The 25515-nt window shown below is 37.9% G+C and overlaps 1 protein-coding gene across 3 annotated transcripts in view; it reads right to left on the reverse strand.

Annotated features, from left to right (window-relative positions):
* LOC133614848 (rho GTPase-activating protein 32-like) overlaps nt 1-25515 on the reverse strand; it is a 167781-nt gene that overhangs the window by 88871 nt on the left and 53395 nt on the right. Inside the window, exon 2 of one of the 3 annotated variants that reach the window (XM_061973177.1) lies at nt 3149-3271. Coding sequence is in view for 1 of the 3 variants with exons in the window: in XM_061973175.1 (XP_061829159.1) it covers nt 3154-3267 (114 nt within the window). In the remaining 2 variants the exon portion in view is untranslated. Of the gene's footprint in view, nt 1-3148; nt 4129-25515 lie in introns of those variants that run through there. The other 2 variants (XM_061973175.1, XM_061973176.1) reach the window with 2 other exon arrangements.

Genomic DNA, 25515 nt, shown 5'->3' on the forward strand with positions numbered 1-25515 from the left:
ATGTTTTTAGCAAAATATAGTAAACATTTATTTAGTTTTTTTTTTTTTTTAATTAATAAATATATTTATTTTTAGGTAAGATAAACATAATAATACAATTGATCTCTAGTCTGGATGATTTAGTTCTTGTCACCCTGTTGTCCTCCCGTCGGGAAAAAAGGCTGTCCTCACTCAGGTCCGCATGGAACTGGAGGGGGCGTGGCTTCCAGCTCCGGCTGAAAATCGGGAGATTTTCGGGAGAATATTTGTCCCGGGAGGTTTTCGGGAGAGGCGCTGAATTTCGGGAGTCTCCCGGAAAATTCGGGAGGATTGGCAAGTATGCATATTGCAGTCTACATGTATCTTCTATATGCGACTGCCATCTACTGGTCACTCTTATCATTTCACAATGTACCAAATAAAATAGCTTCGAGGTCGGCAAGCACAACCAAAATTATTCCGTACATTAGGCGCACCGGGTTATAAGGCGCACTGTCGAGTTTTGAGGAAATTAAAGGATTTTAAGTACGCCTTATAGTCCGAAAAATACAGTACATAATTTCCGGTTGTATTATTTTATTACAACTATTAATAATCTACTTGCTAAGACCGCCTACTGTTTGTGGGTTGGGCTCTCGGGGGTGATGGGGCCGTGCTCTGGCTCCCACGCACTCTGGGAGTCGAATATATTGTACATACAAATTCACATATGCTCACATACGTACATAGGTACCTACGCTCCCACATACATACACAAATACAGTACATATTTACATACCTAAAGTTCGTACATCCACACGCACATTCAATATACAAACATACACATACAGTACATATACACTTACTGTACAAACACATATACACACTCTGTACATATACATTCACTGTACAAACACATATACACATTCTGTACATATACATTCATTGTACAAACACATATACACATTCTGTACATATACAAGTACATATGCATACTTAACGTATTTTCCGCACTATTAGCCGCACCTAAAAACCACAAATTTACTCAAAAGCTGACAGTGCGGCTTATAACCCGGTGCGCTTTATATATGGATTAATATTAAGATTCATTTTCATAAAGTTTAGGTCTCGCAACTACGGTAAACAGCCGCCATCTTTTTTCCCCGTAGAAGAGGAAGTGCTTCTTCTTCTACGCAAGCAACCGCCAAGGTAAGCACCCGCCCCCATAGAAGAGGAAGCGCTTCTTCTTCTATTGTAAGCAACCACCCGCCCCCGTAGAAGAAGAAGAAGCGCGCGGATATTACGTTTCATTTCCTTTGTGTGTTTACATCTGTAAAGACCACAAAATGGCTCCTACTAAGCGACAGGTTTCCGGTTCATGAAAAGACGCAATCTCTCCATCCGCACACGGACTACTATTTCACAGCAACTGCCTAAAGACTTTCAAGAAAAGCTGGCTACTTTCCGTGCATATTGTAAAAACAAGATAGCTGAAAAAAAGATCCGGCCAGAGAACATTATCAACATGGACGAGGTTCCACTGACTTTTGATATTCCTGTGAACCGCACTGTGGATACAACGGGAGCACGTACGGTGAATATTCGCACCACAGGGAATGAGAAGTCATCCTTCACTGTGGTTCTAGCTTGCCATGCTAATGGCCAGAAACTTCCACCCATGGTGATATTCAAAAGGAAGACCTTGCCAAAAGAGACCTTTCCAGCCGGCGTCATCATAAAAGGTAACTCGAAGGGATGGATGGATGAAGAAAAGATGAGCGAGTGGTTAAGGGAAGATTACGCGAAGAGGCCGGGTGGCTTTTTTCACGCAGCTACGTCCATGTTGATATACGACTCCATGCGCGCCCACATCACGCTGGTTTTTAATATATTATTAAAGTTTGACTGACCTATCTGACTGTTTTTTTGACATTCCCTTTAGCGCAGTTAGATGCCGCTTATAACACGGGGCGGCTTATCGGTGGACAAAGTTTTGAAATATGCCGTTCATTGAAGGCGCGGCTTATAACCCAGGGCGGCTTATGGTGCGGAAAATACGGTACACTCATGCACATAATCACGTTTCATCAAACATATATTAACGTTGTTGCCCTAGGGTAAACTGGGTGTAACACATGGCACACTGACAAAGCTTAACCTATTGTTACTATAACAATCTACAAGGTTAATGTAGGTTGCTTCTCTTTCTCCCCCTCCATTTTTCTGCATTCTTTCATATCTCAAGTTATCATTACGTATATGTATTGTTGCATTTGAACAACTGTACTGTTAATATATAGGTAAATTATTGGTATTGTTCATTATCAATAGCGCTAATTCTATTGGTATTTGTATTGGTCCATTTGTAGTGTAATAATGCTCATTGTCATTTCTGTATTATTTTTCGCTAACTGCTTATTTGCTATCACTTTTACCATCATATTTGTACATGTCGTATTTGCTGATGTTGCTCTATTGTTGTTGTTTGCTGTTGTTGTTTTTGTCTCTCTGTCTAATCCCTCTCTTGTCCCCACAATTTCCCCCTCTGTCTTCCTTTTTTTCTCTTTCTATCCCCTCCTGCTCCGGCCCGGCTGCCCTAAATGATAATATAAATACATTTAATAAAGTCAAATACAAATAAGGCAACAAGAGAAGTATCCTACACTTCTCTTTTGTAAAGTAAATCTGAACAGCCGACATGGGCATCTACATCAACTATATGATTTGCCTGAGAAGCTGGACAGGACACATAAAAAAAAAATAAAAAAAAATCTACTTGCTAATTTACTGTTAATATCTAAATCACGTCATAAGACGTGATGACCAACATTACCACCAGGACATGAGAAAAGGAGAGGATTTTTATGGCTTTTTGTGTGTGCGGATCGTAGCAAAGCATACCTATTCAGACGGATCATAAAAAGCAGCCCACCCACAAGGCAGTGCACTACAAAAGCCTGACTCAAAACGTGACGAAAAGAGGGTGAGGTCGTGAATGCACTCAACTTTTATGAGCAACAAAAAGATGTGACTGGGAAAGGCCCTCGGCTTTGTCACAGTTAGTCAGGTTGATAAGATCAGTCACATGAGAACCTTGACACACATTGCTAGGTCAACAGTAACGCCAAAGAAACAAAGATGTTGCCATTAAGCATTTCCTCTAAATGACCATTCAAAAAAACGCATGCACCTCACCCCTCAAGGACATGACTACTTCCTGGTTCCCCCCGGGGTCCTGAGGCGGCGTTCTCGATCACCGCGGCAACCACGCAGCCCGCCTCCATGATGCTGTTGTTCTGCAACCGCACGCTGCCTAAAACGTGAGTGGGAGGGGAAGAAGAGGGGTGGGCGAAAAGAGGATGGTGAGTGAGAAAAAAGTGTGACGCGTGGAGCCCGCCAGGCGTGAGCTAACATGAGTGTGTGGCGTTGTCAGACTGTAGTGTGTGATGTCATGCTACGGTGCTGCGAGCTGTGATGATGCAAATCAGGCTGCATAGTCGCGGGGGAGGGGTCTGTTAAACCAGCAAACCAGTCCTCGTAGTATTAGAGGCAAGGGAAATTCTAACATTGTATTATTTAGTTTAAGGGTTTTCAATGCTTTTTCAGGCCAAATACCCTCAGACTGATTTAGAGATGTAGCACACTGCAAAAACTGAAATCTAAGTAAGATTAAATATCTCAAATAAGGGTGATTATAAGATTATTCTCACTAAGCAGATTTTATGTTAGAGTGTTTTACTTGTTTTAAGGGTTTTGGTCCTAAATGATCTCAGTAAGATATTACAGCTTGTTGCTGAGATGTTATGACCTATATTGAGTAAAACATGCTTGAAACTAGAATATCAACTGTTGTGTCATCAACACTCGCAAGTATAAAACTACTTTTTTAAAGTAATCATTTCTTATTTCAAGCATGAAAAAAAAAATCATGACTTTGACACAATTGTGTCTCATAATTAAAACAGATGACAGCCAAATGGACTTTGCTGTTTTATTTTCAATGAAACAATAGAAAACACATACTCATATACAGGCCCGGCCCTAACCAATCTGGCACCCTAGGCAAGATTTTAGGTGGCGCCCCCCCCCCACATCGGCAGTGAAGTGTATATACTCACAAGAAACCGAATAGCTTTGTCTTTGACCTTTTTTTTTTACTTACAACTATACCTAATATATAAAGGGGTGGAAAAGTGACTATTACCTGCAGGGCAAACATTAGCTAACCAGAAGGCAATAACAATGTAAACAAAAAACACCTGCTTAAAAGATCTAATACAAATGTCCCTGAGGAATGTAAGGTGGGAGTACTGTAATTACCTAACGTTACATTATTATTTTCCATAACAATTTAGCCCCCTCCACAAAATTAACCCGACGTTAAAACAGAACTAGCTATTTATTGATTAGCAATTGCCGAATCATGTAACATTAGCTTAATGCTAAAAAGCCAGGTTACTATCACATTCTGTAACAGACAAATAATTTCATGTTGGCTAACGTTACCTACCTGCTACCTCTGTCCTTTTCTCGTTTCTCCTCCTCTTCTTTTCTCTTTTTTCTTCCCTGGGCACCTGACAGTTTTGGCCGTTTTGACATCTTGTGTTGATTTTTTGATGTGGTGACGTCCAAAAAGAGTCATGATACGGGAAGGGAGGGGCGCACCGTGCGGGGGGAGGGGCGTAATCTTGTGACAAATAATATTTCTATTAAATAGGCTTTACTTTGCATTTTAATTAACGTGGGATTATTTTTTGTATTTAGAAATAATAGTACCAACTTTTTTTTTTTTTTTTTTCTCCAACATTTGTGGCACTGGCGTGGCGCCCCCTGATGGACGGCGCCCTTAGCATTTACCTATACGGCCTATGCCACGGGCCGGCCCTGCTCATATAGTAGTACAGTTGGCACAGTACAGTAAACTGACGAAACATTTAACATGTGACATTTCTAACAATTTTGAACAGAAAAGGTTCATGCACATTCAGATAAATTCTTCAAAATTACAATTAAAACAATTTTGGCCGGGGGCTGGGCTGTATATATGCGCACTAATTGACTGAAAGAGCAAGCACTTGGCGCGATGATGTCATGTTGTCGATGGAAAAATGCCTTTTTAGACCATATAATATGCCTGAGCGGCTCGGACACCCCGAGAGTAACAAGCGGTTGCCTTGTTGCCTTTCCATTAAGAACAATAAATTAGTTTTTAGTATACGTTTGCTGGTTTCAAGAAATGTAATGCCGAGCGCATATCATTATGTCAAGATAATGGCACTAGCATTTACTTCATTTAAGATTATTTTTCAACCTATTGAGCAAAAAGGTTTTTTGTTTTTTTGTTTTCTACCAAGAAAAGTGCACTTGTTATTAGTGATGATATACTTATTTTAAGGTATTTTGGGTTCATTGAAGTTAGCTAATTTTACTTGTTTTGGAAAGTCTTGACAAGCCAAATTTTCTTGTTCTATTGGAAGATAATTTTGCTGAGTTCAAATAAAATACCCCTCATTTTTGTATTTTTTTGTTTTGTTTTTAAACACTGACTTTTTGCAGTCCAGGCACTTCCAACAGTATCTTGTATAAAATGGTGTTTTAAATCAAACTGGTCCAGTGGTCCTAAAGATACCCTGTTAACCAGCACTTTCTGAAGTGGAGGGTAGGCTTATCCTTCTTGTGCTTCTTAAGTTTTTTCATAAAACGATTCATTTTTCAGATTCAAACACTTAAACATAAACTAGCTGCTCGCTGAGAATGGGTAGCTCTCGGCCAATCACGAATAAAGTGAGCATTATTGACTAAAATACGTCTTCTGCCTCCATTTATATGTTCAACAGTGTGTTGAAACAATGTCAGTGTGCATTTAAAGATGTTTTTTTGTATACAAAAAATTGCGGGAGCATAGTATTTTTTTCGTAGGTATAATAAACCTGTGGGATCACACTCCTCAGCCTTCCTGGTAAGGTCTATTCAGGTGTACTGGAGAGGAGGCTACGCTAGATAGTCGAACCTCGAATTCAGGGGGAGCAGTGTGGTTTTCGTCCTGGTCATGGAACTGTGGACCAGCTCTATACTCTCGGCAGGGTCCTTGAGGGTGCATGGGAGTTTTCCCAGCCAGTCCACATGTGTTTTTGGACTTGGAGAAGTCCTGTGGGGAGTGCTCAGAGAGTATGGGGTATCGGACTGTCTGATTGTGGCGGTTCGCTCCCTGTATGATCAGTGTCAGAGCTTGGTCCGCATTGCCGGCAGTAAGTCAGACCCGTTTCCAGTGAGGGTTGCCCTTTGTCATCGATTCTGTTCATAACCTATGGACAGAATTTCTAGGCGCAGTCTGGGAGTTGAGGGGATCCAGTTTGGTGGCTGCAGGATTAGGTCTCTGCTTTTTGCAGATGATGTGGTCCTGATGGCTTCATTTGGCCAAGATCTTCAGCTCTCGCTGGATCGGTTCGCAGTCGAGTGTGAAGCGACTGGGATGGGAATCAGCACCGCCAAGTCCGAGTCCATGGTTCTCGTCCGGAAAAGGGTGGAGTGCCATCTCCGGGTTGAAGAAGAGATCTTGCCCCAAGTGGATGACTTCAAGTACTTCGGAGTCTTGTTCACGAGTGAGGGAAGAGTGGATGGTGAGATCGACAGGCGGATCGGTGCGGCGTCTTCAGTAATGCGGACGCTGTATCGATCCGTTGTGGTGAAGAAGGAGCTGAGCCGGAAGGCAAAGCTCTCAATTTACCGGTCGATCTACGTTCCCATCCTCACCTATGGTCATGAGCTTTGGGTTATGACTGAAAGGACAAGATCACGGGTACAAGCGGCCAAAATGAGTTTCCTCCACCGGGTGGGGGGCTCTCCCTTAGAGATAGGGTGAAAAGCTCTGCCATCCGGGAGGAGCTCAAAGTAAAGCCGCTGCTCCTCCACATGGAGAGGAGCCAGATGAAGTGGTTCGGGCATCTGGTCAGGATGCCACCCGAACTCCTCCCTAGGCAGGTGTTTAGGGCACGTCTGACTGGTACAAGGCCACAGGGAAGACCCAGGACACGTTGGGGAGATTATGTCTCCCGGCTGGCCTGGGAAGGTCTCAGGATCCCCCAGGAGGAGTTGGACGAAGTGGCTGGGGAGGGGAAAGTCTGGACTTCTCTGTGTGGCTGCTGCCCCCGCGACCCGACCTCGGATAAGCGGAAGAAAATGGATGGATAGATGCATATAATAAACCAAAAACATTTTTTAAATCATGACCCCGCTGCAGTGCAGGGCTCCTGGACCCATGTTGAAGACTTCTGATATATATATATATATATATATATATATATATATATATATATATATATATATATATATATCCCCGCGACCCCGAAGGGAATAAGGGGTAGAAAATGGATGGATGGATGGATATATATATATATATATATATATATATATATATATATATATATATATATATATATATATATATATATATATATATATAAGAAATAATTGACTTTCAGTGAATTCTAGCTATAAATATATATTTATTTTATTTTATTATATATATATATATATATATATATATATATATAAATAAATAAAAGAAATACTTGAATTTCAGTGTTCATTTATTTATACATATACACACACATAACACTCATCTACTCATTGTTGTTAAGGGTTGAATTGTCCATCCTTGTTCTATTCTCTGTCATGTTCTCTATCTTTCTAACCATGCTGAACACCCTCTCTGATGATGCATTGCTGTGTGGCACGCACAAAAGTGCTTTCATCAAATGCACTAGATGGCAGTATTGTCCTGTTTAAGAGTGTCACAACATTGCTGTTTACGGCAGACGAACTGCTTTACTGTAGACGTTGTTTATATTGTGGGAAAGCGGACTCAGGTCCGCATAGAGCTGGAGGGGGCGTGGCCTCCAGCTCGGCCTGAATTTCGTGAGATTTTCGGGAGGAAATTTGTCCCGGGAGGTTTTCGGGAGAGGCGCTGAATTTCGGGAGTCTCCCGGAAAATCCTGGAGGGTTGTCAAGTATGATGTAAATGTCCCGATCGATGACTCGCCTGCTGATGGCATCATAGGAGTAAAAATGAAATATGTCCTCTTCACTTTATCTAAGTACACATATTACGATGTGGAACATGTTAAAGCACACTTTGTTTTTGGTGGTGACTTCCTGGTCTTGCAAGTAAAGATGTCCGATAAAATTGGCCGATAAATGCTTTAAAATGTAATATCGGAAATTATCCGTACCAGTTTCAAAAAGTAAAATGTATGACTTTTTAAAACGCCGCTGTGTACACGGACGTAGGGAGAAGTACAGAGCGCCAATAAACCTTAAAGGCACTGCCTTTGCGTGCCGGCCCAAACTAAATTTTAGTTCAGAGACGACAATTAGAATTATGGAGATTAATTTGTGACTTCATTACGGAGACACATTGTTTTTTAAAATATAGTTTTAAAATTCAGTGTAAAAAAAAAATCAGTGCAGAAATATCCATTGCTTCAACACTCAAGCCCCCCCTTTGGGTAAATTAAGATTGAAGCAATCGATCCTGTCTCAGAACGAGCCAAAGAGGTGTCAAGTTTGAAGTTGCAAAGCAGCAAAAAGGCAGTTGATGCAGCGTTTCAACGCTGCCCGCAGGATGTTTCTAATTGTTCCAATGGTTAGAATCTGCAAATATGGGTTACTACGTATGGTAATCATAGCAACTACGTCACTGTAGTTCCATGCAGACGAGGTACAATGCAGAGCGGGCGGGGTTTGTTAATAAAAACAGCAAGACTGAGACATGAGTGGAAGACGAAGGAAGATGTCTTTCTTTTCTGCAGAAAAGGGATATTATATAGAATATGTGGCATTTGTTTGTTGCATCTTTGTTGTTCTTGCAGAATAATACAATATGTCATCAAAGACGTTGTCTGGGAAGTAGCAACATTCATATTTTCTCAATATTCAGTGTTTTATTGTTCATAATTACTATTGAAAATCCAATTTTCTGTGTTTTCATGTAAAGTCTGAATGCCTTATTCAGTAAAAAAAACAATTGCAATCCTGTTTTTTTTTTTGATGGTCTGTCATAACATTTTAGTATCAGTCATTATTGTGTGAGTGTTGTAGGATAGGATAGGAGTACTCTGGTAAGCTCATCCATTTTGTCTTTTCCTTCAACTTGACACCTCATTGGCTGGTTCAAAGACACGATCGTTTACTTCAGTCTTAATTACAGAAAGTGGGTCTTGAGTTTATAAAGCGACACATTTTTCTGCACATCATTTTTATACACTGAATTTTTACACCAAATTTTCTCACACTAATTTTAAAACATGGTATTTTAACAACATTAATCTCTAAACACAAAAAGTTTGCTCACTAATTTTGTATACAATGAACTTGTCAGCATAATTTGACGTAAAATATTTCAGTTCACAAAATTCAAACGCTAAAATATTCAGTGTCAAAAAAAAGATTTCATAATAGAGACACAAGTTAATCTCCATATAAATTGCTATGCAAATGATTTTTTGTTGATTAATAATTTAGGCCAAATGTCTTCAACAGGAGGTCCGTAGAGGTACTGCAGGGGCGTTGTAACATTTTTGGTTAATTACACATTATTTCAAATATTTATTTTATATTCCCAAGGCAATATTTCCACAAATGTAAATGTCTTTTAATACACAATAACACAATGTAAGGTGGTTTAGAAATAGCAATGGAATAGACTCTGTACTCACTTTACCTTCCAAGTTCAAATAAAATATATATAAAATACAATATTCTGTAGTATAATATACATTATTTTAATTTAATGAAAAAATAAATAGAATGCAAATAAAATAAAATATATAACAAATAAATATTATTTGATCCATGTTAAAGGGGAACATTATCACAATTTCAGAAGGGTTAAAACCATTAAAAATCAGTTCCCAGTGGCTTATTTTACTTTTTGAAGTTTTTTTCAAAATTTTACCCATCATGCAATATCCCTAAAAAAAGTTTCAAAGTGCCTGATTTTAACCATCGTTATATACACCCGTCCATTTTCCTGTGACGTCACATAGTGATGCCAACACAAACAAACATGGCGCATAGAACAGCAAGCTATAGCGACATTAGCTCGGATTCGGACTCGGATTTCAGCGCCTTAAGCGATTCAACAGATTACGCATGTATTGAAACGGATGGTTGTAGTGTGGAGGCAGGTAGCGAAAACGAAATTGAAGAAGAAACTGAAGCTATTGAGCCATATCGGTTTGAACCGTATGCAAGCGAAAACGACACGACAGCCAGCGACACGGGAGAAAGCGAGGACGAATTCGGCGATCGCCTTCTAACCAACGATTGGTATGTGTTTGTTTGGCATTAAAGGAAACTAACAACTATGAACTAGGTTTACAGCATATGAAATACATTTGGCAACAACATGCACTGTGAGAGTGCAGACAGCCCAATTTTCATCAATTAATATATTCTGTAGACATACCCTCATCCGCTCATCAGCAGACCAGGGAAGCTAGGGTCGATATTCTTCTCTTGATCATCTTCGGTGGCATAAGGGACGGTGTGAGCAAAGACATCCAGGGGGTTTAGCTCGCTCATCTGCGGGAACAAACTGCCGCCATCGCTTGCCGTGCTACCGAGGTCCTTTGTCCCTGAATTGCTCAAACACTCCGGCAGATTCAATGGGGGTCTGGCGGCAGATTTCTTTGACTTTATCGTTGGACATGCATCTGCTTTGAGTGTCGCAGGATATCCACACATTCTTGCCATCTCTGTCGTAGCATAGCTTTCGTCGGTAAAGTGTGCGGAACAAACGTCCAATTTCTTGCCACTTTGGCATCTTTGGGCCACTGGTGCAACTTGAATCCGTCCCTGTTCGTGTTGTTACACCCTCCGACAACACACCGACGAGGCATGATGTCTCCAAGGTACGGAAAACAGTCGAAAAAACGGAAAATAACAGAGCTGATTTGACTCGGGGTTTGAGAAAATGGCGGATTGCTTCCCGATGTGACGTCACAACGTCATCGCTCCAAGAGCGAATAATAGAAAGGCGTTTAATTCGCCAAAATTCACCCATTTAGAGTTCGGAAATCGGTTAAAAAAATATATGGTCTTTTTTCTGCAACATCAAGGTATATATTGACGCTTACATAGGTCTGGTGATAATGTTCCCCTTTAACATTCAAGATAGCGAGCAATCACCGCTCTATTTGCCTGCTAGCAATTAGCACACCAGCTACCAGCTATCATTAGCGATGCAAGCTCCCAGCTTGCATCGCTCAATTGTCAACTATTGTCAACAATTGTCAACTAGCGATAAGCGCGCCAGTTGTCAGCTAGCAGTTAGCGCACCCATTGTCAGCTAACAAATAGCACACCGGTTGTCAGCTAGCGATAAGCGGGCCAGTTGTCAGCTAGCAATTAGCATGCCAGTTGTCAGCTAGCAATTAACGAGCCAGTTATCAGCTAAGATTTAACTCGCTAGTTGTCAGCTACCGTTTAACGCGCCAGTTATCAGCTGACAATTCGCGCACTGTTTGCCAGCTAACGATTAGCGTGCCCGTTGCCATCTAGCGATTAGCGCACCAGTTGTCATCTAGCGATTGCCGCAACATTTGTCACCTAGCAATTAGCGTACCAGTTGTCAGATAACATGTAACGCGCCAGTTGTCAGCTACCGTTTAACAGGGCAGTTATCAGCTAGCAATTAGCGCACCGATTGTCAACAAATGATTAGCTCAACAAGGGTCAACAAGTGATTAACGTGCCAGCTGTCAGCCAGACAAACATTCCTCTTAATCAGGACAAAAAACAACGTGTTTTTTTTTACTGGAAAAATTCCCGGTTTTCCCGAAATTCCATAATGCCATTTCTCAATACAACATGTTACTACTTCAACATTTCCACACCAATTTGATAAATTCCAACACCAACCATTTCAACTCATTCAGACCATTCAAGTTTTTTACCATTTTCCAAAAAATTACCGCTTTTCCCGAAATTCCCAAATGTTTAGGAAATTCCCATTGTATTCAATGGGACATTCTTCAAAGTTCCACAACTCCCACATTTTTCATCTAATTCAAACGGTTCCAACTTCAAAATATTCAGCATGTTTGGGAATTGTGTGCTCTACTTCAACAATTTTTTTTTTAAATTCCAGGATTTTACAGAATTCCTTGTTTTTGAAAGCCCTATTTCCACTCTTTTTTCTGGCTACTTCTCCTTTCCACATTTTTTCAACGCATTTCAACCGTTCTACCGTAAAAACATTCCTCTTAATCAGGACAAAAAACAAAGTTGTTTTTTTTTTTACTGGAAAAATTCCCGGTTTTCCCGAAATTCTAGGAATTCCGCAATACCATTTCTCAATACAACATGTTACTACTTCAACATTTCTCCACCGATTTGGTGAATTCCAACACCAACCATTTCAACTCATTCAGAACATTCAAGTTTTTTACCATTTTCCAAAAAATTACCGCTTTTCCCGAAATTCCCAAATGTTTTGGAAATTCCCATTGTATTCAATGGGACATTCTTCAAAATTCCACAACTCCCACATTTTTCATCTAATTCAAACGGTTCCAACTTCAAAATATTCAGCCTGTTTGGGAATTGTGTGCTCTACTTCAACATTTTTTTTAAAAAGTCCAGGATTTTCCAGAATTCCTTGTTTTCCATCCAAAGCCCTATTTCCACTCTTTTTTCTGGCTACTTCTCCTTACCACATTTTTCAACGCATTTCAACCGTCCTACCGTAAAAACATTCCTCTTAATCAGGACAAAAAACTAATTTTTTTTTTTAACTGGAACAATTCCCGGTTTTCCCGAAATTCTAGGAATTCCGCAATACCATTTCTCAATACAACATGTTACTACTTCAACATTTCCCCACCGATTTGATAAATTCCAACACCAACCATTTCAACTCATTCAGACCATTCAAGTTTTTTACCATTTTCCAAAAAATTACCGCTTTTCCCGAAATTCCCAAATGTTTTGGAAATTCCCATTGTATTCAATGGGACATTCTTCAAAGTTCCACAACTCCCACATTTTTCATCTAATTCAAACGGTTCCAACTTCAAAATATTCAGCATGTTTGGGAATTGTGTGCTCTACTTCAACAATTTTTTTTAAAATTCCAGGATTTTCCAGAAATCCTTGTTTTCCAAAGCCCTATTTCCACTCTTTTTTCTGGCTACTTCTCCTTTCCACATTTTTCAACGCATTTCAACCGTCCTGCCGTAAAAACATTCCTCTTAATCGGGACAAAAAACAACGTTTTTTTTTTAACTGGAAAAATTCCCGGTTTTCCCGAAATTCTAGGAATTCCGCAATACCATTTCTCAATACAACATGTTACTACTTCAACATTTCTCCACCGATTTGATACATTCCAACACCAACCATTTCAACTCATTCAGACCATTCAAGTTTTTTTTACCATTTTCCAAAAAATTACCGCTTTTCCCGAAATTCCCAAATGTTTTGGAAATTCCCATTGTATTCAATGGGACATTCTTCAAAGTTCCACAACTCCCACATTTTTTATCTAATTCAAAAGGTTCCAACTTCAAAATATTCAGCCTGTTTGGGAATTGTGTGCTCTACTTCAACAATTTTTTTAAAAATTCCAGGATTTTCCAGAATTCCTTGTTTTCCAAAGCCCGATTTCCACTCTTTTTTCTGGCTACTTCTCCTTTCCACATTTTTCAACAGATTTCAACCATTCTACCGTAAAAACATTCCTCTTAATCAGGACAAAAAACAAAGTATTTTTTTGAACAGGAAAAATTCCCGGTTTTCCCGAAATTCTGCAATACCATTTCTCAATACAACATGTTCATACTTCAACATTTCTCCACCGATTTGATAAATTCCAACACCAACCATTTCAACTCATTCAGACCATTCAAGTTTTTTTTTTACCATTTTCCCAAAAAATACTGCTTTTCCCGAAATTCCGAAATGTTTTGGAAATTCCCATTGTATTCAATGGGACATTCTTCAAAGTTCCACACCGCCCACAGTTTTCATCTAATTCAAACGGTTCCAACTTCAAAATATTCAGCCTGTTTGGGAATTGTGTGCTCTACTTCAACAATTTTTTTTAAAATTCCAGGATTTTCCAGAATTCCTTGTTTTCCAAAACCCTATTTCCACTCTTTTTTCTGGCTACTTCTCCTTTCCACATTTTTCAACGCATTTCAACCGTTCTACCGTAAAAACATTCCTCTTAATCAGGACAAAAAACAACGGGTTTTTTTAACTGGAAAAATTCCCGGTTTTCCCGAAATTCTAGGAATTCCGCAAAACCATTTCTCAATACAACATGTTACTACTTCAACATTTCTCCACCGATTTGATAAATTCCAACACCAACCATTTCAACTCATTCAGACCATTCAAGTTTTTTTTACCATTTTCCAAAAAATTACCGCTTTTCCCGAAATTCCCAAATGTTTTGGAAATTCCCATTGTATTCAATGGGACATTCTTCAAAGTTCCACAACTCCCACATTTTTCATCTAATTCAAAAGGTTCCAACTTCAAAATATTCAGCCTGTTTGGGAATTGTGTGCTCTACTTCAACAATTTTTTTTAAAATTCCAGGATTTTCCAGAATTTCTTGTTTTCCAAAGCCCTATTTCCACTCTTTTTTCTGGCTACTTCTCCTTTCCACATTTTTCAACGGATTTCAACCGTTCTACCGTAAAACATTCCTCTTAATCAGGATAAAAAACAAAGTTTTTTTTGAACTGGAAAAATTCCCGGTTTTCCCGAAATTCTAGGAATTCCGCAATACCATTTCTCAATACAACATGTTACTACTTCAACATTTCTCCACCGATTTGATAAATTCCAACACCAACCATTTCAACTCATTCAGACCATTCAAGTTTTTTTTACCATTTTCCAAAAAATTACCGCTTTTCCCGAAATTCCCAAATGTTTTGGAAATTCCCATTGTATTCAATGGGACATTCTTCAAAGTTCCACAACTCCCACATTTTTCATCTAATTCAAAAGGTTCCAACTTCAAAATATTCAGCCTGTTTGGGAATTGTGTGCTCTACTTCAACAATTTTTTTAAAAATTCCAGGATTTTCCAGAATTCCTTGTTTTCCAAAGCCCGATTTCCACTCTTTTTTCTGGCTACTTCTCCTTTCCACATTTTTCAACAGATTTCAACCATTCTACCGTAAAAACATTCCTCTTAATCAGGACAAAAAACAAAGTATTTTTTTGAACAGGAAAAATTCCCGGTTTTCCCGAAATTCTGCAATACCATTTCTCAATACAACATGTTCATACTTCAACATTTCTCCACCGATTTGATAAATTCCAACACCAACCATTTCAACTCATTCAGACCATTCAAGTTTTTTTTTACCATTTTCCCAAAAAATACTGCTTTTCCCGAAATTCCGAAATGTTTTGGAAATTCCCATTGTATTCAATGGGACATTCTTCAAAGTTCCACACCGCCCACAGTTTTCATCTAATTCAAACGGTTCCAACTTCAAAATATTCAGCCTGTTTGGGAATTGTGTGCTCTACTTCAACAATTTTTTTTAAAAATTCCAGGATTTTCCAGAATTCCTTGTTTTCCAAAACCCTATTTCCACTCTTTTTTCTGGCTACTTCTCCTTTCCACATTTTTCAACGCATTTCAACCGTTCTACCGTAAAAACATTCCTCTTAATCAGGACAAAAAACTAAGTTTTTTTTTTTAACTGGAAAAATTCCCGGTTTTCCCGAAATTCCGTAATGCCATTTCTCAATACAACATGTTACTACTTCAACATTTCTCCACCGATTTGATAAATTCCAACACCAACCATTTCAACTCATTCAGACCATTCAAGTTTTTTTTACCATTTTCCAAAAAATTACCGCTTTTCCCGAAATTCCAAATGTTTAGGAAATTCCCATTGTATTCAATGGGACATTCTTCAAAGTTCCACAACTCCCACATTTTTCATCTAATTCAAACGGTTCCAACTTCAAAATATTCAGCATGTTTGGGAATTGTGTGCTCTACTTCAACAATTTTTTTTTTAATTCCAGGATTTTACAGAATTCCTTGTTTTCCAAAGCCCGATTTCCACTCTTTTTTCTGGCTACTTCTCCTTTCCACATTTTTTAACGCATTTCAACCGTTCTACCGTAAAAACATTCCTCTTAATCAGGACAAAAAACAAAGTTGTTTTTTTTAACTGTAAAAATTCCCAGTTTTCTTGAAATTCTAGGAATTCCGCAATACCATTTCTCAATACAACATGTTACTACTTCAACATTTCTCCACCGATTTGATAAATTCCAACACCAACCATTTCAACTCATTCAGACCATTCAAGTTCTTTTTACCATTTTCCAAAAAATTACCGCTTTTCCCGAAATTCCCAAATGTTTGGGAAATTCCCATTGTATTCAATGGGACATTCTTCAAAGTTCCACAACTACCACATTTTTCATCTAATTCAAACGGTTCCAACTTCAAAATATTCAGCCTGTTTGGGAATTGTGTGCTCTACTTCAACAATTTTTTTAAAAATTCCAGGATTTTCCAGAATTCCTTGTTTTCCAAAGCCCTATTTCCATTCTTTTTTCTGGCTACTTCTCCTTTCCACATTTTTCAACGCATTTCAACCGTTCTACCGTAAAAACATTCCTCTTAATCAGGACAAAAAAACTACGTTTTTTTTTACTGGAAAAATTCCCGGTTTTCCCGAAATTCTAGGAATTCCGCAATACCATTTCTCAATACAACATGTTACTACTTCAACATTTCTCCACCGATTTGATAAATTCCAACACCAACCATTTCAACTCATTCAGACCATTCAAGTTTTTTTTACCATTTTCCAAAAAATTACCGCTTTTCCCGAAATTCCCAAATGTTTTGGAAATTCCCATTGTATTCAATGGGACATTCTTCAAAGTTCCACAACTCCCACATTTTTCATCTAATTCAAAAGGTTCCAACTTCAAAATATTCAGCCTGTTTGGGAATTGTGTGCTCTACTTCAACAATTTTTTTAAAAATTCCAGGATTTTCCAGAATTCCTTGTTTTCCAAAGCCCGATTTCCACTCTTTTTTCTGGCTACTTCTCCTTTCCACATTTTTCAACAGATTTCAACCATTCTACCGTAAAAACATTCCTCTTAATCAGGACAAAAAACAAAGTATTTTTTTGAACAGGAAAAATTCCCGGTTTTCCCGAAATTCTGCAATACCATTTCTCAATACAAGATGTTCATACTTCAACATTTCTCCACCGATTTGATAAATTCCAACACCAACCATTTCAACTCATTCAGACCATTCAAGTTTTTTTTTACCATTTTCCCAAAAAATACTGCTTTTCCCGAAATTCCGAAATGTTTTGGAAATTCCCATTGTATTCAATGGGACATTCTTCAAAGTTCCACACCGCCCACAGTTTTCATCTAATTCAAACGGTTCCAACTTCAAAATATTCAGCCTGTTTGGGAATTGTGTGCTCTACTTCAACAATTTTTTTTAAAATTCCAGGATTTTCCAGAATTCCTTGTTTTCCAAAACCTTATTTCCACTCTTTTTTCTGGCTACTTCTGCTTTCCACATTTTTCAACGCATTTCAACCGTTCTACCGTAAAAACATTCCTCTTAATCAGGACAAAAAACTAAGTTTTTTTTTTAACTGGAAAAATTCCCGGTTTTCCCGAAATTCCGTAATGCCATTTCTCAATACAACATGTTACTACTTCAACATTTCTCCACCGATTTGATAAATTCCAACACCAACCATTTCAACTCATTCAGACCATTCAAGTTTTTTTTTACCATTTTCCAAAAAATTACCGCTTTTCCCGAAATTCCCAAATGTTTAGGAAATTCCCATTGTATTCAATAGGATATTCTTCAAAGTTCCACAACTCCCACATTTTTCATCTAATTCAAACGGTTCCAACTTCAAAATATTCAGCATGTTTGGGAATTGTGTGCTCTACTTCAACCATTTTTTTTTTAATTCCAGGATTTTACAGAATTCCTTGTTTTCCAAAGCCCGATTTCCACTCTTTTTTCTGGCTACTTCTCCTTTCCACATTTTTCAACGCATTTCAACCGTTCTACCGTAAAAACATTCCTCTTAATCAGGACAAAAAACAAAGTTGTTTTTTTTAACTGTAAAAATTCCCAGTTTTCTTGAAATTCTAGGAATTCCGCAATACCATTTCTCAATACAACATGTTACTACTTCAACGTTTCTCCACCGATTTGATACATTCCAACACCAACCATTTCAACTCATTCAGACCATTCAAGTTTTTTTTACCATTTTCCAAAAAATTACCGCTTTTCCCGAAATTCCCAAATGTTTAGGAAATTCCCATTGTATTCAATGGGACATTCTTCAAAGTTCCACAACTCCCACATTTTTCATCTAATTCAAACGGTTCCAACTTCAAAATATTCAGCCTGTTTGGGAATTGTGTGCTCTACTTCAACAATTTTTTTTTTTTTATTCCAGGATTTTACAGAATTCCTTGTTTTCCAAAGCCCGATTTCCACTCTTTTTCTGGCTACTTCTCCTTTCCACATTTTTCAACGGATTTCAACCGTTCTACCGTAAAAACAGTCCTCTTAATCAGGACAAAAAACAAAGTTTTTTTTTTTAACTGGAAAAATTCCCGGTTTTCCCGAAATTCTAGGAATTCCGCAATACCATTTCTCAATACAACATGTTACTACTTCAACATTTCTCCACCGATTTGATAAATTCCAACACCAACCATTTCAACTCATTCAGACCATTCAAGTTTTTTTTACCATTTTCCAAAAAAATTACCGCTTTTCCCGAAATTCCCAAATGTTTTGGAAATTCCCATTGTATTCAATGGGACATTCTTCAAAGTTCCACAACTCCCACATTTTTCATCTAATTCAAACAGTTCCAACTTCAAAATATTCAGCCTGTTTGGGAATTGTGTGCTCTACTTCAATTTTTTTTCTTAAATTCCAGGATTTTCCAGAATTCCTTGTTTTCCAAAGCCCTATTTCCACTCTTTTTTCTGGCTACTTCTCCTTTCCACATTTTTCAACGCATTTCAACCGTTCTACCGTAAAAACATTCCTCTTAATCAGGACAAAAAACAAAGTTTTTTTTTTTTACTGGAAAAATTCCCGGTTTTCCCGAAATTCTACGAATTCCGCAATACCATTTCTCAATACAACATGTTACTACTTCAACATTTCTCCACCGATTTGATACATTCCAACACCAACCATTTCAACTCATTCAGACCATTCAAGTTTTTTACAATTTTCCAAAAAATTAACGCTTTTCCCGAAATTCCCAAATGTTTTGGAAATTCCCATTGTATTCAATGGGACATTCTTCAAAGTTCCACAACTCCCACATTTTTCATCTAATTCAAACGGTTCCAACTTCAAAATATTCAGCATGTTTGGGAATTGTGTGCTCTACTTCAACAATTGTTTTTTTAAATTCCAGGATTTTCCAGAATTCCTTGTTTTCCAAAGCCCGATTTCCACTCTTTTTTCTGGCTACTTCTCCTTTCCACATTTTTCAACGCATTTCAACCGTCCTACCGTAAAAACATTCCTCTTAATCAGGACAAAAAACAAAGTATTTTTTTGAACAGGAAAAATTCCCGGGTTTTCCCGAAATTCTAGGAATTCCGCAATACCATTTCTCAATACAACATGTTACTACTTCAACATTTCTCCACCGATTTGATGAATTCCAACACCAACCATTTCAACTCATTCAGACCATTCAAGTTTTTTTTTACCATTTTCCAAAAAATTACCGCTTTTCCCGAAATTCCCAAATGTTTTGGAAATTCCCATTGTATTCAATGGGACATTCTTCAAAGTTCCACAATGCCCACATTTTTCATCTAATTCAAACGGTTCCAACTTCAAAATATTCAGCCTGTTTGGGAATTGTGTGCTCTACTTCAACAATTTTTTTTTTTTAATTCCAGGATTTTCCAGAATTCCTTGTTTTCCATCCAAAGCCCTATTTCCACTCTTTTTTCTGGCTACTTCTCCTTACCACATTTTTCAACGCATTTCAACCGTCCTACCGTAAAAACATTCCTCTTAATCAGGACAAAAAACTAATTTTTTTTTTTAACTGGAACAATTCCCGGTTTTCCCAAAATTCTAGGAATTCCGCAATACCATTTCTCAATACAACATGTTACTACTTCAACATTTCTCCACCGATTTGATAAATTCCAACACCAACCATTTCAACTCATTCAGACCATTCAAGTTTTTTACCATTTTCCAAAAAATTACCGCTTTTCCCGAAATTCCCAAATGTTTTGGAAATTCCCATTGTATTCAATGGGACATTCTTCAAAGTTCCACAACTCCCACATTTTTCATCTAATTCAAACGGTTCCAACTTCAAAATATTCAGCATGTTTGGGAATTGTGTGCTCTACTTCAACAATTTTTTTAAAAATTCCAGGATTTTCCAGAATTCCTTGTTTTCCAAAGCCCGATTTCCACTCTTTTTTCTGGCTACTTCTCCTTTCCACATTTTTCAACAGATTTCAACCATTCTACCGTAAAAACATTCCTCTTAATCAGGACAAAAAACAAAGTATTTTTTTGAACAGGAAAAATTCCCGGGTTTTCCCGAAATTCTAGGAATTCCGCAATACCATTTCTCAATACAACATGTTACTACTTCAACATTTCTCCACCGATTTGATAAATTCCAACACCAACCATTTCAACTCATTCAGACCATTCAAGTTTTTTTTACCATTTTCCAAAAAAATACTGCTTTTCCAAATTTCCAAATGTTTTGGAAATTTCCATTGTAATCAATGGGACATTCTTCAAAGTTCCACAATGCCCACATTTTTCATCTGATTCAAACTGTTCCAACTTCAAAATATTCAGCCTGTTTGGGAATTGTGTGCTCTACTTCAACAATTTTTTTTTTTAAATTCCAGGATTTTCCAGAATTCCTTGTTTTCCAAAGCCCGATTTCCACTCTTTTTTCTGGCTACTTCTCCTTTCCACATTTTTCAACGGATTTCAACCGTTCTACTGTAAAAACATTCCTCTTAATCAGGAAAAAAACAAAGTTTTTTTTTGAACTGGAAAAATTCCCGGTTTTCCCGAAATTCTAGGAATTCCGCAATACCATTTCTCCACCGATTTGATACATTCCAACACCAACCATTTCAACTCATTCAGACCATTCAAGTTTTTTTTACCATTTTCCAAAAAAATACTGCTTTTCCAAATTTCCAAATGTTTTGGAAATTTCCATTGTAATCAATGGGACATTCTTCAAAGTTCCACAATGCCCACATTTTTCATCTGATTCAAACTGTTCCAACTTCAAAATATTCAGATGTTTGGGCATTGTGTGCTCTACTTCAACAATTTTTTTAAAAATTCCAGGATTTTCCAGAATTCCTTGTTTTTCAAAGCCCTATTTCCACTCTTTTTTCTGGCTACTTCTCCTTTCCACATTTTTCAACGCATTTCAACCGTTCTACCGTAAAAACATTCCTCTTAATCAGGACAAAAAACGAAGTTTTTTTTTTTAACTGGAAAAATTCCTGGTTTTCCCGAAATTCTAGGAATTCCGCAATACCATTTCTCAATACAACATGTTACTACTTCAACATTTCTCCACCGATTTGATAAATTCCAACACCAACCATTTCAACTCATTCAGACCATTCAAGTTTTTTTTTACCATTTTCCAAAAAATTACCGCTTTTCCCGAAATTCCCAAATGTTTTGGAAATTCCCATTGTATTCAATGGGACATTCTTCAAAGTTCCACAACTCCCACATTTTTCATCTAATTCAAACAGTTCCAACTTCAAAATATTCAGCATGTTTGGGCATTGTGTGCTCTACTTCAACAATTTTTTAAAAAATTCCAGGATTTTCCAGAATTCCTTGTTTTCCAAAGCCCGATTTCCACTCTTTTTTCTGGCTACTTCTCCTTTCCACATTTTTCAACGGATTTCAACCGTTCTACCGTAAAAACATTCCTCTTAATCAGGATAAAAAACAAAGGGTTTTTTTGAACTGGAAAAATTCCCGGTTTTCCCGAAATTCTAGGAATTCCGCAATACCATTTCTCAATACAACATGTTACTACTTTAACATTTCTCCACCGATTTGATAAATTCCAACACCAACCATTTCAACTCATTCAGACCATTCAAGTTTTTTTCCACCATTTTCCAAAAAAATACCGCTTTTCCCGAAATTCCCAAATGTTTTGGAAATTCCCATTGTATTCAATGGGACATTCTTCAAAGTTCCACAACTCCCACATTTTTCATCTGATTCAAAAGGTTCCAACTTCAAAATATTCAGCCTGTTTGGGAATTGTGTGCTCTACTTCAACAATTTTTTTAAAAATTCCAGGATTTTCCAGAATTCCTTGTTTTCCAAAGCCCGATTTCCACTCTTTTTTCTGGCTACTTCTCCTTACCACATTTTTCAACGCATTTCAACCGTCCTACCGTAAAAACATTCCTCTTAATCAGGACAAAAAACTAATTTTTTTTTTTTAACTGGAACAATTCCCGGTTTTCCCGAAATTCTAGGAATTCCGCAATACCATTTCTCAATACAACATGTTACTACTTCAACATTTCTCCACCGATTTGATAAATTCCAACACCAACCATTTCAACTCATTCAGACCATTCAAGTTTTTTACCATTTTCCAAAAAATTACCGCTTTTCCCGAAATTCCCAAATGTTTTGGAAATTCCCATTGTATTCAATGGGACATTCTTCAAAGTTCCACAACTCCCACATTTTTCATCTAATTCAAACGGTTCCAACTTCAAAATATTCAGCATGTTTGGGAATTGTGTGCTCTACTTTAACAATTTTTAAAAAAAATTCCAGGATTTTACAGAATTCCTTGTTTTCCAAAGCCCGATTTCCACTCTTTTTTTTGGCTACTTCTCCTTTCCACATTTTCCAACGCATTTCAACCGTTCTACCGTAAAAACATTCCTCTTAATCAGGACAAAAAACAAAATCTTTTTTTTTTTTTACTGGAAAAATTCCCGGTTTTCCCGAAATTCTAGGAATTCCGCAATACCATTTCTCAATACAACATGTTACTACTTCAACATTTCTCCACCGATTTGATAAATTCCAACACCAACCATTTCAACTCATTCAGACCATTCAAGTTTTTTTTTACCATTTTCCAAAAAATTACCGCTTTTCCCGAAATTCCCAAATGTTTTGGAAATTCACATTGTATTCAATGGGACATTCTTCAAAATTCCACAACTCCCACATTTTTCATCTAATTCAAACGGTTCCAACTTCAAAATATTCAGCCTGTTTGGGAATTGTGTGCTCTACTTCAACATTTTTTTTTTAAAAAGTCCAGGATTTTCTAGAATTCCTTGTTTTCCATCCAAAGCCCTATTTCCACTCTTTTTTCTGGCTACTTCTCCTTTCCACATTTTTCAACGCATTTCAACCGTCCTACCGTAAAAACATTCCTCTTAATCAGGACAAAAAACTAAGTTTTTTTTTTAACTGGAAAAATTCCCGGTTTTCCCGAAATTCCAAGAATTCCGCAATACCATTTCTCAATACAACATGTTACTACTTCAACAATTCCCCACCGATTTGATAAATTCCAACACCAACCATTTCAACTCATTCAGACCATTCAAGTTTTTTTTACCATTTTCCCAAAAAATACTGCTTTTCCCGAAATTCCGAAATGTTTAGGAAATTCCCATTGTATTCAATGGGACATTCTTCAAAGTTCCACAACTCCCACATTTTTCATTTAATTCAAACGGTTCCAACTTCAAAATATTCAGCCTGTTTGGGAATTGTGTGCTCTACTTCAACAATTCTACAAAAAAATCCAGGATTTCAGTTCAACTTCAGCATTGGAGCATTCACACGCAATTCCTTCAGGAATTGCCTCATCTAGTTCTGTATAATTTTTTGAAAGTAAGTTGCTCGTATAAGTGATACCATCATCGTTTCTGTATCCATTACATGGCAGCTTATTCTGACATACTCCCTGCATGACTCCATTACTACAACTCCTCTGTATGTACTGTAAACAAACAGAAGGAATGCATTACCACAGAAACCTGACTCCCTAATGTTCCTCTATACAATCCTCCCAGGCAATGCGTGCTTAGCGACAAACAATGAGTTGGGTCACTAGGGGCACAACAACCAATTAAGGGTCCATTAAATTAAAGAAGCCCTCCAATTTTGGCAGAAGCAACTCGAGCGCTTCTCTAATCAACACTTGCAAAAAAAAACAAAAAACTGGGAGTAGAGTCATCAGCGCCGACCTCTGCTGTTAGTAGAACTTTCCCACTGGGCTGGCCTGTTGGCCCGGAGCCTTGCCGGCTGGCTGTTGACGGACTTCCACAAAGCCTGCTGACTCAGCAGGATGAAAGCGGGTGGGCTGCTATTTTCACTGCACAGTGTTGTGCACACTGGAGTAGGTGCAGTTTAAATAATACAGGAGCTGTATCTAAAATGAACGATCCATTTTGATTGATATTGTCAATTAATTTAATAATAGTTAACCGTAAATGTTTTAAGATGTAGCTAAAAAAGGTGATCCATACTAAAATCAGCTCTTACTATGATGCAGTGCTGTTCTATCAAAATGAACAATTAATTTACCGTATTTTCCGGACCATAGGGCATAAGGCGCACTGCCGATGAGCGGGTCTAGTCAGGTCTATTTTCATACAAAAGGCGCAGCGGATTATAAGGCGCATTATCATATTAGATTTCCTTGTGGTCTACGTCAGTGTTTTTCAACCTTTTCTGAGCCAAGGCACATTTTTTTCATTGAAAAAATCCCGAGGCACACCACCAGCAGAAAACATACAAAAATGAAACTCAGCGGCCGATATTGACAGTAGAAAGTCGTTCTCGCAATTGTTGGATATGAATTCAAACCATAACCAAGCATGCTTCACTATAGCTCTTGTCTCAAAGTAGGTGTACTGTCACGACCCGTCACATCACCCCGTGACTTATTTAGATTTTTTGGGGTGTTTTCCTGTGTGTAGTATTTTAGTTCTTGTCTTGCGCTCCTATTTTGGTGTTGATTGTCATGGCATGTTCGGATGTGCTCCACACACTGTAAGTCTTTGCTGTCGTCCAGCATTCTGTTTTTCTTTACTTTGCAGCCAGTTCAGTTTAAGTTTCGTTTTGCTTCAATGCCTTTCCTTAGCGGCACTCGCCTTTTGTTTATTTTCGGTTTAAGCATTAGATACCTTTTTACCTGCAAACCATCGTCGTCGTTCCCGACATCTACAAAGCAACTAGCTACCTGCTGCCACCTACTGATATGTAAGAGTATTACTCGGTTACTCTGCCGAGCTCTAGACAGCACCGACACTCAACAACGGCACATTTGCGGATTATAATTACTGGTTTGTAAAAAAATATTTTTAACCCAATTAGGTGAAATTACATAATCTCCCACGGCACACCAGACTGTATCTCACGGCACACCAGTGTGCCGCGGCACAGTGGTT

The sequence above is a fragment of the Nerophis lumbriciformis genome, linkage group LG17 (assembly GCF_033978685.3).
Source record: "Nerophis lumbriciformis linkage group LG17, RoL_Nlum_v2.1, whole genome shotgun sequence".
NCBI classification, from domain to species: domain Eukaryota; kingdom Metazoa; phylum Chordata; class Actinopteri; order Syngnathiformes; family Syngnathidae; genus Nerophis; species Nerophis lumbriciformis.